The sequence below is a fragment of the Athene noctua genome, chromosome Z, assembly GCF_965140245.1.
Source record: "Athene noctua chromosome Z, bAthNoc1.hap1.1, whole genome shotgun sequence".
NCBI lineage: Eukaryota > Metazoa > Chordata > Aves > Strigiformes > Strigidae > Athene > Athene noctua.
In genome coordinates, this window is record NC_134077.1 from 47,872,992 (window position 1) to 47,888,899 (window position 15,908).

The 15,908-nt window shown below is 35.7% G+C and overlaps 1 protein-coding gene across 4 annotated transcripts in view; it reads left to right on the forward strand.

Moving 5' to 3' along the window:
• The window catches only part of ADAMTS19 (ADAM metallopeptidase with thrombospondin type 1 motif 19), a 148,084-nt gene that overhangs the window by 49,970 nt on the left and 82,206 nt on the right, over positions 1-15,908 (forward strand). For all 4 annotated transcript variants that reach the window (XM_074931477.1, XM_074931480.1, XM_074931479.1 and 1 more), the window contains exon 7: positions 3,656-3,699. In XM_074931477.1, coding sequence (XP_074787578.1) covers positions 3,656-3,699 — 44 coding nt within the window. The remainder of the gene's footprint in view (positions 1-3,655; positions 3,700-15,908) is intronic.

Genomic DNA, 15,908 nt, shown 5'->3' on the forward strand with positions numbered 1-15,908 from the left:
GTGATCTCTTAACTATTTAAAATATTTAAATATAGTATTTCCTGACTTGCTAAAATACACTGACAAGTGCATACTGGTGTATTTGAGGTTACCCTCAAAATACTAAACAGTTTCTGAAATAGCAGTTGCAATAGTAACATGGTCCATTTGTTTAAATTCATAGGTGAATAGAAAATTTTTAACTTATCTTGAGGTTCATTAACTACAAAATTGATTTTTTTTTTAAAAGCACATTTATTAGTTAGTAGGTATGTGCTTAGTTTATATGTGGGAATCATTTCAGAATGTCCTATTACATGAAGAGAAAAGAACATCTGTAGTGTTGTCATTATTCGCATAGCACGATGGAAACATAGGCATTTGCGATGTGGTGATACTCTTATTCGCTACAGGGGCCATTAATTGCAACTATTCATAAAAATTTTATGATTTGAGAAAACTTGTTTCTGGGACAATAAACCTCAGATATATCTTTAAAAGTTGTAAGTGCTAGAAGCAATAATGGCGGGAGTTAGACTGTAGATTCAAACCTACACTACTTTTTTTCAAAATTATGAAGAGAAAAAATTAGAGAAATTAAGAAACTGAAAATACTGTGAAAGACAGAATGAAGATTTGGTAGACTTGTAAAATCCATCATCTATCCTCTTCTATTTCTTCTTTTCTCCAATCTAGCACATGGAAGGAAATGATAAACTGGCTTGGACAAGAAATAAATCTTTGACTAGTGTGGCTAAAACAAGTGTTAAATTTATCCAACATCTCAAATTGATGGAACCTATTAATAAAAAACGAGTCTGTGTTCTTCTCAGTCTTCCTCTGCCATTCTTGATGTCTTTTGTTGTACATCTCATCTACACATTAGGATTTACTTTAACTAAGAGAATGTAGTGAGATAATTTACATTTAGAAACTGGATAGTTAGTCTTTGCTGTGAAGGCCATTCATAATGCTTTATGTAGTCAATTAGAAATGCACTTATAATTTTCTGAAACATGGTTTAGTGGTTAACCATTCTTACTTAGAATTCTCTTCTAGGGTTAGCCAACTTGTTCAAGCTCAGAAGTAAGTCCTAAATCCCATGAAAGCTCCTCTCTCACTTGATTAAGGGCCTATTTTCCCTTCATATGCATGCTAAGTAACCATGCAGAGTAATGTGTGTGCTGAATACTGGTTAGAAGGGGACATTAGTGTGCTTTAACCAGTTTCTCACTTCCAGTGTTAGTTACTAACTTACTCTACAAAAGCTTCTATATACATTAATGATAATGCTGATACCTTTGCCCTGTTTTGCTAAGAGAAGGGAGGAAAAGAACAAGGCAAATAATCTCAGTGGCTTTCCTGAGGGCTTTGTAGTGTGCTTTATTGCTCTATCTAATACCTTCTCTTACTTGGAAGAGGCCGTATCCTCTCGTTTTGTGTAGTTTCAATATGCCAGTTCCATACATATATAAAGTGTAGAGCTCTGTGTGTGTATATATATATTTGTGTATGTTATATACACACACAGAAACATAGTTATAATATGATTGAATATTTAAGATACCATGTGGGGATTAGAGAATGATTTCTGTGAGAGTCATTGGTAGTTCTAGCTAGAGCTGTAAATCTTTACTAAGGAGCCTAGTCTCAAATGTATGTAATGCAATCATATTCTTGGAAATTAAAGGAGGTATTACATTCTTCCAATGTAAATCAGGAACTAAGAATGGTTTATTGTACTTCCTTCTTGCCAAATCATAGCAGTACTGTTTCCCCAAAGTCCCATAATGAAACTCTGGATGCATAGCATAACCATAGAGTCAGCCAAGAAGGAAAAACAAAACAAAAACAGCTCAGTAAGCATACGAGACAAAGCTATTACATAAGCAGAAACCTCTTGGATATTGGCAGTTTTAAAATGTCAGATGGCATTCTTTTACATTTGAAGGTATCATTTCTTTCTTTTTTTTTTACTCATCGTTGCCACAGTTAATATTTATGGCAGTTGCATGAGTGTGAGTGGAAGGCAATCTATGTCCTTAGATTGTCTTTACACATGTTCTCTTGCTTCACCACAAGTCCCGCATTTCTAATCGTTCTGTCGTATTGCTTAACAAGACAATAAGTCCCTTGTGTCACATAGCGCAAAACAAAGAATAGCGTTATAACCCAGCACATTAAATGCAATTTGTTGCAGGGTTGAAAAAAATAAAAGAACTTCCTTCTGAATATGATTATAGCTTCTTGTTTACCATCTTTGGCTCCATTTCCAGGGCTCTTCTCAGTGGATTCCCAGAGTTTCTTTATCAGTTTATTCACAAGATTTGTTTCTAGCACTGTTGTTTTGCTTTTCTTCTCTGTAATTATCCGGCAATGGTGACTGGAGAATCAAAAGCTATATAACCCCATGTCTCTGGCTGTGTGGCCTTTAACAAGTGTCAGAAATTTGCCAGCCTCTTGAAATTGCTTTTGGGTCTAAATGACTCTGTGGGAATAATCTGTGGGAAACAAACAATCAAAAAGCTCTTGGAGTAGTTTAATTTGTAAAAATTATAAGTAATCGTTACTCTACTCTCTCATCCCAAGCACCAAACAATTCCTGCATTCTGTTCCTGCAAAATGAGTGTTTCTATATGTGTGTATGTTTATTCTTATCAATCTATGTGTATATCTATGTAGCTTCATAGACGGAATATAAAAATTAATCTCTCTGGCCCATATGGTCCCTCTCTAAAAATAAAGATCATTACTCCATGGTATAGCTAAAGAACAGGAACGTCTGTATTTGAGTACATCTCAGAATGAAGTTCAATAACTAGGTTGTATTTTGCTTAGATGCTATATTTGTTTTATTTTTTCTTGTTTGTTTCTCATGGGTTCCCTCCCCGCCTCCCCAGTTCGTGTATACCTCAGCAGTCCTATTTTTTACTTAAAATAAAAAATTAGCATGAGTTATAAACACTGTAGTAGAAAACAGCTTTTTCTTTGGTCTTTTGATAACTTTGTTATGTGTCTCTGAGAACAGGTAAAATAGGTATGAAATCCAAATGAATCATAAGGAGATGTTGTTTAACAGAGATGAAATGTTTTCTCCACTTCAGTCTTATTTATAGAGCTATGGCTGGACTAAAATATGTGTTGGAGATAACTAATCTTTTCCCAGTTAATTAATTTGTAAGTCTTCCACTACTAGAATGGAATACCCGAGCAGAAATCCTTCTCCAGAGTGTATTCGTATTGGTCATTTTAACCACTGACTTTTTAGCACAAAAACTTTCTGACTGTATTTCTGATCTAAATGCTGGATTACAATGCTGGATTTGGACCTGTTATTAAGCACTGAAGAGATTTTCATTTCAAGAGAAAGAAAGACTAACTTTAGACTTGTTATATTTCAAGATACATGGGAAAAACCAGAAATTCGATACGATGCAATTTAAATATATGGTACATGTTTTATCATCTGACTACTCCTAAATCTGTCCTAAGAATAAACTGAAGTTTAAGTGTTCTGGGTAATCCTGGCCTTTTCCTCCCCATGCTCTTTGTTGATATAATGGTATTCTGTATTTATTCATTGAGCCATAGAAAATATTTGTAAATAGGTCACATAGACATTACCAGTCTGACAGCTTGGCTTGCTTAACATTTTTCTTTTCCCCCCCAATTCTAGGAAGGATTTCTGTGTACATAAGGACGAACCATGTGATACTGTTGGTAAGTAAATAAGTATTAAGAGACTGTGTGTATAAATCACTAAAATGTTATGTAAATAGAGATGAGAAGCTAAAAGACGACAACATCATCGGTAATGGATAGCTCTGATTAGCTAACGTGCAAAATAATGTCTTAAATATCAGTAATACTTTGTTAGATTTGTATATGCTTCTAGCAAAAGAATATGTTTAAGAACAGTATTTCCATCTCATTCATAGAGCAAACTTTAAAAACTTTTTTCTTTTTAATCCTTCTGCCTGTTTAATACAAAATTGTTCAGCTTCATATTCTGAATTAAAAATATTAAAGCAAATGTGTTTATGATTTTTATTACGCAGTGGATTTATCTTTGGTGAGAATATGTCTATGATGTTTAAAAGAAGTTTCCACAGGAATATAATATAATATAGTAGAGTGATACAGTGTTTATGCACTATATAACTTCAGAAGAATACAGGATGTGAACTGTTGTGCAAGGCATCTTCTGACGTCTTCAGCTAAAGTGAGTGCTAGATATCAACAGTCATTAATTAGTTCACACCCTTCTGTGAAGATGTTTTTTCAGTGTAAAGGTCTGCAAAAGGTAGCAACTGTCTGTTCAGTCATAATTCTGGGTAAAACCATGCCATGACACTAAATGAAGGATGGCATGGCATGTTTTTACCCTAGAATTTCATTTGTCTAATAGAAGTCTTTAACAGTTCTATATATTCAGAACCTAAATTGTTTCAGTAAGATTAGCGTGACAGCAATGGACTATTAATTATTGTCATACTTGGACTCCCTCCTAGGTAGAGGAGAAGTAGGTGATTTTTTTTTTTTCCTGTTCAGTTTCAGTGGCAAAGGTTTGAGAATTCTCACGTGAGCTGTATTACCTCACTACTTTCTAGTCTTTTTTCTTCTACTGCTGTATCATCCCAACTCTATGTGAGTGAGTCTGTGGGGTGGGTATCAATATCATTCTTAATGAAGAATGGAATGTTTCACACAGCAGTTAGTGGTTAAGAATTTATGGTGTTCTTCCATTAATCGGCATCTTGGTCTTAGGTGAATTTTGTATGAGTGTTTGGTGCTCAGAGGCATTCACTTTTGTCTTCTAAGTGGAAAAATGTTTCCTTCCAGCTGAAAGAGGAAGTGATGTGACAAGAAGGCTTCAGTATCTTATGCTGATCTGAGCTGAAGATTAAATCTGGAGTACTTTCAGTGTATCTAAATCAGGATAGGCTGCAGTTTGGATTTCACAGATGAAGTGAATGTATTCAAGGATTTTCCCTGAAAAATATTTCCTGTTTGTTTGAACCTTGAAAGTAATAGAATGGCTATCTCTGAATTTGTCCATGGAATTATAAATGAAGTCAGATTGAACTGACTGAAGTATCAGTCATTCACATTGAAGTGATGAAGAAGCTTGGATGAAACTTGAAAATAAGTCAGTGCATTAACTGTAAGTGCACAGGAAGTAAAAAGTTTGCAGTCTTAATAAAGTGGTAAGCAAAATGAAAAGACCTTGGCTTTCTAATTTGATATTTTGTAGAATGGCTGTTGTGGACTTTCCCACTGTGTATTGTTGCTTAGAGTTTTCTTCAGGAGTAAAACATAGTTCATATGTGTAGTTCTTTCCATATAGCTACAACTGTGCAGCAAAAGCTGAAGTCATTCTTTTCCTTTTGTTCTATCAGTTATTATATGATTTTAATGGTTAGTTTTCCAGTTGAATATAGTGTCCTTCCATAAATTCAGTGTATAATTTCTTCCATGCACATTTACAGTACTATGGATCCATCCTCACTCTTCAGAAGATAGTGTCTTTCTGAAGCTCTTGTCCACTATCATCCATGAGCTGACCTAAGGAAGCTAAGGAAGAGTGTTCAAAAACTAGGGAGAAGTTTGTGCATTTCTGTTGAAGAGAATTTAAATTGTCTTACTGGTATGGATGTGTTACCTCAATATTTTTAGGACTACAGATTTATATGTAAAATTGTTGGAAGTACATGTAGGTGGATGGTTTGGTTTCATTATGGCATCTTTTCTTTTACTTTTGATTTCCCTAGGAAACCTAGATGCTGATTTTTAGTCTTAGATAAAATCCTGAGTAAAAGTTCATTGAAAGGTAAGGAAGAGCAGATTGATCTTGCTATAGATCTTCATGCAACATGTCTATAGGCAGACAGCACATTCCAGGCTGTTTAGCATCCTGTAAATTACAGAATTTGCCAAAGAAAGTAGATGAGAAATGCTAATGTAGTATCAAATGTACAATTCCCAGTTGTCCAGATCTTACTTCTGTTTTCCACCCAAAAATCCCCAAAAGAATACACCACAATGCAAACTTTTGTCTACCATAAAGAGTGGAATAAGGCAATTTTCTGTGAAATGTTAACATAACTGTACATGTACGTGAGGCAGTCAAGGTAATCTTTGTAGCACATTACACAATCCAGAAATGAAAGTCATGAGAAAGGAGTATCTACAGGACAGATCTCATTATTGGAAAGGGTTGTCATGTTGGATCATAGTTCTTCCCAGTGATGGATACGAAACAGGCAAATACTGCATTTATTTTTTATTCATTAAATGCCAAGACTCAATGTTTTTCAGACTGGATGTGAGTACCCACTTAAGCCAGATGGAGTAGGTGCCAGTGTTCTGTTATATAGACAAAGTTTTCATGGATTTAGGTGGCAAGTAATACATTCTGTGCTTCCAGTCTTGTTCTACTAAAAGTACAGAGTTTATGCAGTCTTCAATTAGTAATTTTTCATTGTCCCTTAGAGTGATATATATGAAGTTTTAATGGTTTAAAGCTAACATTAACTGAGAACTCTGTTAACCGGAAAAAAATGTTTATTCAAAATCAAAAATATGTCCAAACTCCACAGCAATATATAATTTCATTCTTGTTTTTGAAACAAAATACATGGTGCCAGTCTTCCAAATCTTCCAAATATTCCTTCACAAAAGCTTAAGTTGGAAGAATATTCTTATATTTTTCCATAATGATAGAAAACATATTTTGGAATGTTTCTCAGATTTTTACATTCTTAATCAGGAAAAAAAAGTTCTATTTTGGTGACCAAGCAAATATTATTAACGCTTCATATCTGATAGTTTTGAAATGTAGGTGGAAGTAAAAGAATTTTATTTGATTTCCCAACATGTGTAAACTTTAGTAAGTAGAATGTCTTTATTTTATGCTTTTCAGAGTTATATTAAGTATTATAGCATTGCTAGAAGTGTTTGGAAAGCTCTGCTGTAGCCAGGGGAGTTGTGGAGTTACTTTCTTACTTCACAATGTAGATCCAGAGTAACTTGAATGCCTTCCTTGACTAGCCTCACATTTCTGTAAAACAATAAGCTAGACTCTCATGTGGTATCAGAGTGGGTCAACTGATTTCAGCTAAGCTGTTCTGATTTCAGTATTGTCAGTTGTCACAGCCCCTTACAAATTCTTTCTGTGTGGAGAACCACAAGGCTATTATCTTAGGGTCAAAATTGACCAAGACCCAAGTGTTCTTGAGCTTCCTCTGGTTGGTTGGCTGCAGCACTCTTACTATCTCCGCCCCACCCCCTCCTGTGCTGTTTCACTCATGTGTGTGCTCCCTGTCTCCTATTCCTGCACAGAAGTGAGATCCTGTTGTTCCACCACAGATTCTCACAGCTCTTCTGTAGCTTAAAGAGGTTTTAGACCTTGCTTTACTGTACAATCATTAGGGACATATTATGATTAAAACAGAGGATTTGTCTGGGGGTGGAAGAACATAAAGGTATTTATATACACATTACCTGTACTTTAGCTAATGAAGAGATTAGGTTAGATCTGTAATTGTCCAAGATCCTTTTCCCTGAGAAGACAACAGGGTTTTGAGATAATGGCATTTCTGACCTCCAGACAGGTTTTGTTAGCTTAGTCAGAGGGATCTTTTAAATTTGTGGTGCTTTAGAGTGTTGTTCTTGTGCTGTAGACAGGTAAAATTATGAATGTAGATATCTCAACGAATTTCTGAAAACTAAAAAATAATTCGGTTAGAAATTTTCAGAAACTTAGGTGTACTAAAAGAATCGGCATGAAATGTAAACTGAGAGCTAGTACATACTGTGCTGTTCTTGTGCATGCATCTTCTGGGATTATATTCAAGTAATTGAAAGGAGCAGTGATTCATAGGGCAATTTGTTAGTGGGTTATTGCACAAACCTTAGTACCAGGAGATGGAAATAAATAGATATTTTCTCACTCCCTTCAAGGACTAGGCTGACAGATAAACACAGGAAGACTATTTCTTGAAGCATGTGTATGCACATTTGAATTTCCCTTCGTCTACCTTTCCACTGCAGCAGTTAAGATTTTGAGCCTGTGAGATATTCTTCTTCTGGATTACATTTGTTCTTTGCTGCTAGCTAACGTCTTCTATGGAAGCGCTCTTAGTAGAGAGTTCTTAGTGTGAAATGTTACAGGCACAGATAGATTGTAAAATTATTCTTGTCTTGTGTTGGCATCAGTTGGGAGCCTCATTAATCTGCAGGAAATCAGGAATGACTGTTTCTAAGGGAGGCCATGTCCTTTCTGGGACACGCTTTCTCTCTGCTTTGAGGCTGCTAACTGCCTTGATTTAGAATCCCTCTGCCTCCTTTTCCAGTCTTTTCTTGTGCCAGCAAAATGACTCAGCAAGTCTTAGCACAAACAGTTGTGTTTAGCGGAAATTATGCTTGTTTACTTAAATAGCTCTAAAATTTTGTCTGTAGCTTCCATGCAGCTCAGTATTTGTGCCAAAGCTATAGGTTAGATTGAGAGGTAGGTTCTAGCAGGAGACATGAGAGCTTCTGATGCCCTGGAAGTGTTCAGGGATGCATAGTGATGTTCTCACAGCAGTATCATCTCAAAATTGTTTTCAAAAGCCATAGGAATGAGCATAATTGATACAGCTGGAAATACTGGCAGGCTGAATGACCTGCACAAAATCAGTGAATTAGTAAGCGGGACAATGAGGAAGGGAACCCAGCATGTTCTTCCTCTCCATTCAGCCTATTACATTGTCTAGTGCCTATGATGTGGCTTTTAAGAAAATCTAAAATGTTGGTTTGCTGTCATATCACTGTAAGTTGTAAAGCTCCAAGTAAATTTATTCTTAAAGAACACGCAGAATTTGAAAATAATTTGCAGGGGAAAAGTCTTCTCTTCTACTATCCTATAGTGAATATTAATTGCAGTTCCTGCTGGTAGTTGGTTTTGTTCTGTCTTTATTGAAGATGGACCATTCCAGACATTAAGCACCTGAATCCTTGCATTATTCTTTGTCTTACCTATTCTTCAGGTAATATCTTCTCACATCCCTTGTCAAAAGTCTTCAAGTGTACAACACATGTGCTCTGTAAAGTGTTGTGACCATAGTTAATGTTTTGAAAGATTCGTGATCGCTAGTAAAATGTCCTAGTAACACTGATTGCAACGAAATGAAAACAAAAAATTAGTATTTTCAGATTCAGTTACAGTAGGCATTTTATTGCACTCAGTTAAAAAATATGCCTCTATCAAAGGAAGGTCAGGAATTTTCTCAGCATGTATAAATGTGAGTTCCATTTGACCTAATATGTCAGAATTATGAGTCATTTCAAAGATAGCTTTTGCCTTGAATAGAGTGACCTCAGCTGATTGTTTCAACACTCTTACTGCAGGATGGTGAGGTTTCTTTTTTTTAACTACATCTCCAGCTGACACACCTATATTGTTCTGCACAAACGTGTTTCCTTTAAAGCTGGTATCGTTTGCTTATAGTCTTAGTTCTGATTGAAGTTCCCAGGTAGCTGAATGTTTCAGAAATAGTAAATGCAGCTTTTCTGACACGATATGAAAGACAGGGTTTCCATCATTTTGTTGATCACAGCGGAGAGTAAGTGTAGTATCTTCTGATTTTGGTCTCCTGGAGAGAAGGTAATTAAGTGCTGTTTTCAAACAATATTTTGTATTTTATGATATCACAAAGCTCAGGATTTCCTTTAAAAATATATATTTTATAAACCTGATATTTGATATCAGGTTTATAAAAAATATTTTCCTTTAAAAAATGTATTTTATAAACCTGGTATAATTTGATCCTGTATTTTCAGATACCATTTTCATTTAAATCATCATCTATAAGAACATTGTTTCCAAAAACACGCTTACATCTAAACTGTTTACTAGAAAGCATTTTCCAATAAAATGCTGATACTTCAACCTTTAAAAAGAACTCTTAAAAACTCATCAGATTATTTTAGGGGGACGGTACAAATATAGTATATTATAAATTTCTAATTTTGGTAATAGCTAGTGTTGCAGAGATAAAAACAATAGCAGAAATTTGAGGTGCCTCAATTTGGCACAAAGTGTCTAAGTACCATGGATGCAAAGAGTGACAGTAAGGCATCAGGCAAACATCTACACAGTAAAGACCACAAAAGAAAACAAAGTGAAAGAACACATATTTCATTCAATTTAGCAAAATGCCAGAGATTATAGATTTATTTACTTTTGTTTTCTGATGTGAAAGCTGTAGATCTTTAATACAAAGGACCTGACCTTTTCCTCCAAAACTTGTCCCCGAGCACAAAGGTTTAGTGAAGCCCTGTGCGTTTAGAGATATCACGGAAATAGGGAATTGTTCAGTGGAGGTTAATGCTGGAAATATTGAAGCTGAATACTTAGTGCCTGTTACCAATGAGCAAGCAGACAAAGTTGTGCAGAACATGGTCAGGAGCACTGCAGAAATAAACTTAAGAAGTCTGTTGCCCTGTGCTTCCTCATCTGTCTCCATCTGGTGTCCTTCCTCTTATCCAGCAAATCGCTCTGTTGTAGTCTTGCGTAGCTACCCTTAGCCTAACTAGCTAGGAGAGTGGTAACAGTTTGATGAGAAGCAGGATGAACTCTTGTCAAGCTGAGCTGTACATCACTGTGGCTGAACTCTTGCAGGAACTTCATATTGCTAATTTAAAGCTATTTCAAGTACCTGTGCGCTGCAGAACAGGAGCCCTTGTGACATAAGCCTTGTAGGCAGGGTTAGTCTTTCTGGTTCTCTAACACTTCCTATGGCTAGACAGGATGGGATTGCTGGAGCCTGAACTGTGCCTCTCCAGAGGAGTGAAAGGAGGGAAGAGGTGCTGCCACTGTGTTTTCAGTGGGCGTATTTGGTTTAACTGGGATAAAGAAGCAAGGGGAAGTCTGTCAGCCCTCTTTCAGGCCCTCCCCAACATCAGAACTGTATCCTGCAGCATGTGTCTGTATTTCTAGAAGATAAAAACAGGGACTTATGTTGTTTATGTTCACTAGCAAGAGGGTTTTTTGTTTCTTCTCTTTCATTGAGGCACACCTGTGGGAGAAATACACTTAAGACAGTTACAAATCAGTACTGTAGGATTTTTCAGGGAGCAGGGGGCAAGGGAGACTTCTGATCAGTCAAGGCAAACAGGAGTGGTGCGTAAACCCTGAGGCCTGTTGCTTATGGTATGTCCAAACTTTGACATGCATTTTTAGGAACAGGTTCCTCGGTAAGACAGATAAGGCTGAAAGCAGGGGGTGGGTCAGAACTACTTCTACAAAGGATGGAGTATAGAACCTCTGTATAGGTCCTGCCATATATATAGCAGAGGGGGTGGGGAGTTGGTAGTCCTGTCAGTCTTGCAGATCGAAATGTAGCAGGCATGCTTAGAAAATGAAATCAGTGGAGGTTAGAAAGATGAGGTTTTTCAGGTGTGTGCATACATCTGGTTTTTGGAACATTTTAGCATTGCACAAGGTCAGGTTGGTTATTGGTGAAAAGTGTTAGGTTTAAAGTAAAAAAAATATTATTTGAGGTTGCCATTTTAAAATTCTGTTGACTGAAGTCCCCCATACCTGGAGATGTACACCTATTCCTCCAGCCGACCACCGTGACCTGCATTTTTTTTCTGATATTCATCACTAGTGCGATTAAATTTGTTTCTTTTGTTGTGAATGTTACTGTCCTGGGTGTTATGGGGATTCAGAGTGGGAGCATGAGCAGTTGGAGGGACAGACTGGATGAGGAGATGCAACCACAGCAGGTTTCTCCCACTGATGGCATACCTGCAATCTGTTAAACTTTCTACATCAAAAATGTTCTCTAACATATCTTGCTGGTACACAGAATTTGCAAGGACAGCAAGAGCATTGTAAACTTTCAGGTTTTGCCTTGTGAGTTGGTTTACCCCAAGATACAAAACCTGTCCTGAATAGAAGATACTCTAAACGCATACCATGTGAAGGAAAGATAATTTTTGTCAGTAAGATTGCTGACATTCAGAGAGCTGGATTCACCATTTAATTTGCAAAAGAATTCCTATGGAGATTTCCAGTGTGTAACCTAATCTAAGGCATTCATGTAACTTTTACAATACATAAAATTTTGCATTCATAAAACATTCTCTTCTACATCAGGATCATGATAATAAATTCACTGACCTGTATATAAAGGAGCACCTCATACAGTGAGAGCAGAAGCGTCTTTTAAGTGCTCTTACGGAAAAGCTAGCCATAGACACTTCACTCAATTTCACTTCATGAACTTTTGTTTAGAAGTACTGTAGTTCAGATGTGTATCCAGTAACTGCAAATGTCTGAGTAGCTACAGTGTTCACATGTGGCCTCTGAACGTTGATTTCTCCTGTGGCCTTGCCAGGATGTTTTATTTAGTATCATTTGAACTGTGTTCCCTAGTTCCCTAGGAAGTGAAATTCGTATGATAGTACAGTATATGTGTTATACCTTTACTGCACAAGATTTTTTTAAATCATTGGGGGAATTTTGACTTCTGTAGTCAACAGAATAAAACATGATTTTATCAGTGAGTTACATGTCCCTAAGTACAGCAAAGCAGAGCCTAATTAGATGGGAATTCTAATAAATATAAAAACCCAAAACATAATAAATAAATAGAGTTTAGCCTACCTCATGTGTCATAAAATGTCAAATTAATTACGCATGCTTGGTGCAGTTTCTCAGGAAAGCAGAAGAATGTAGGACTGCAATACATGTGCTCAGTCATCAAATCCAGACATCTGCTATTGCAAGCCTGAACTTTATTCCTCTTCTAGATATATTAAATCCAGATATATTAATTTTTTTAAAAAAATATTAAGATTCATGATTCCAGCAAAACTCTTATTAATAAAAGATGCAGTCCCTTCTCACCTTACTTTTTTTTTTTTTTACTGAGTTGGACTAAATAGCAACACTCCAGTGAGACCAGAGAGCTACATTTTCACACCAAAGCAGCCAAACCTTTGTTTTCAAGCTGTGTTGTAACTCAGAAACAAAATAGCTAGGTTGCAACACATTAGATTGTTTTATTTTAAGTGTTTAAAGTTTAATTAATCTCAACAGTAGGGTAACACAGAATAAATCTCTGTGAATGGACTTTTGATGGCAATTTCATAATCACTAGCTTGCCTTTAATTACTAACCACTTACATACTTAAAAAACAAGTCTCCCTTAAACAATTGATCAAGCACTTATTGCTTTAGGCAATTCCTTCCTTTTAATACTTTGAAGTATTAGTTAGCCAATGAATTTAGAGAGCTGGAAGTGAAGGAAAAAGAAGTATCTTTTCTGTTTTGTTTTTCAGATTATATTACAGAAGTCACTGTTTTCTCATTTAGTATGTGCTCACAATCTGTCTTGGGAAACAGAAGGGCCTTTGAATGTATTTAGGAAGACTGAAAGGTTAATTTTCATGTTTACATCCAATTTCAGAGGTTTACAATTAAATCTGTAAGAAAATTTTAGATTTTTTATAGCTGAGAAAATCTATGATACCTGCATTGAATTTCCATTAGCCTGTGGATGTTCTGGCTCAAGGAATAACAATTTTTGAAAATAAAACAGTCTAACATGTTACTCACTTGATGTGCAGGAAAATTTTGTGTGTTTGTTTATAGTCATGGTATTTATGCTTGTCTTTATAACTATTATACAAATAAATACTATTAAATTAAAAATAAATACAGGATAGTTAAGATAGTACTAAAGATTCAATCATTCCTCAGTTACTAAAGAAACCAACTTTTTCAGATATTGTTGTTATCTTGAAATATCTCTGAGGTTAGCAATTATTTTCTTACAGTATAATAATAACTATTACATCCATTTAGACACATGTCTAATTCTTATTGCACATTCAAGTTCAGATATATTCAGTTGTGCTCTTTGTCATTAAGTTGACATATGTTTAAATCCCTGCAGTCAACTACATGCTCAACTGCTGAATTTTATTCTTGACCTCAGTAAGTGGTCCTGTAATACACCACAACATCATCCATAGTTCTTTGGAATTTCATGTGTAACCATATCCCTTCTGTGAAAATGTAATATAACTGTCATTTTCTACAGATTATACTACTTTAGGTAAATATTTTTGTGTATTTTGTCTTGTTTTCTGTATTTAGTCACAATTTACCTGAGGTATTTAAAATTCTGGTTTAAAGTGATTTATGATATAGAGAGACTTACTATACATAAATCATTTTAACCTTACACTGAATAGCATTTAAAATATTTGTGCTTGGAACTAGAACAATTTCTTTCGCAGGCAAAGCTCCTGTGTCCTTCAGAAAAGGCATTACCAAGTATGGACAAAAGAGTATTGTAATATTTTACAGTACAGATTTGCTTTGTGTTAAAGAAAACGGAAGGAAATTGCAAGCTAATTATCACAATAATTTGTGTTTTCTTGTGAATACTGTGTACTTTCTAACTTCAGCTATGCATGCCAGATTCAAAAGTGAAAAATCAGTGAAACATCAGAGCAATACTGCCATGGTACGCAAGAGATGCTCATGCCAAGGCATGGGAAGGGTGGTGAGACACAAAGCAGAGGACAGAAATGGGCATGGCTTAACTAAGCTCAGGCCTCTGATGGCAAAAATTCTTTCACAAGGAGAAAATATACAGTTTTAGCTATTCAGACTGCAAGAGATAAACAAATGAATGGTTTGGTGACCCTCTCACTGCACTGAATAGTGCATTACGTCCTGTGTCATTTTATTCATCCAAAGTGTTGAGAAACTCAATCAGGCCCAAGCAGCTGTGATCTCTTGACAATATCTTTCATTGTCCCCTGGACTTTACGTCTTCAAAAATTATCTTTTATAGCTTGTCTTTATGTCAAAAGCATTCAAATGAAATCTTGCATACATTCATATAAACATTGTGTGTGTTGGCAACTGTAAATAATTGTGCATTGATAATCAGTTATTCTATATAAGCTATAACACTGAGGTATACTCTGTAGTAGCTTGTGTAAAGAATTGCTCTTCATTCTATGTATCATGCATACAATTAAACTTTAAAAATGAAAAATTAAATTTGGTGTCAAACATTACAAATTAAAGACACCCAAAATACAGGACTGTAAAGTAAGCTATACCCATTCTCTAGTTAGCAGCTGTTTCTCTAATACTAGTCTTGTGTTCAGTTCTTGGTAGATATGCTTGTGTGTACTATTTTCATCCCTTCAAAAGAAAGTTATATTGGAATAGGGTAGTCAATCTTATATAGTATTTTGCACTGAAAAAATCCGCTATTTTTTACTGGAAGTTTTTTTCAGAATAAGAGAGTCAAGATAGCTCCTTGTGACTAATGCATCAGTTTCTGTCTCCTGTAGCTATATAATGAAAAAAACCCAACAGCGTAATGGAATTAGATAGACCATGTAATGGATGCATATTTTACTCTGGAGTTTGAAGAATGAAATGAGTAGGCAGTGATACATGAGTCCTTTAACTAAGGAGGAAACAAAAGGAGGTCCATATTTGTGGAGAGAACTGTGGATGATCCATACAACTGCATCTAACTTGTCAAAATACAAGGAAAAGTGCTCTGCAAGTACAAGCAGGAAGGAACAGAGAGACAGGGTCAGGCTTATTCTTCATTTAAATGCCTTTGGGCAGATTTTCTATTTGAATCCATATCATAGGTCCCTTCTGTGACACTTAAATGGCAACACATTCTTTTGTATTTCTGTTTTGAGTCCTTACTGAAGGTTTTATATTCTCAGGATCATGATACCCTACCCTGAATAAATCATGAGTTCCTCATCAAGTCCTTTATGCATCTTGCTCAAGCAGGGACTAGTTAGGGTCTAGTGCTGTATATGTGAGATACAGGAACGTCCTCTAGTTCTCAGTTACCTTGCATCTTGCAGACTTTGCGAAGGTAGTTTCG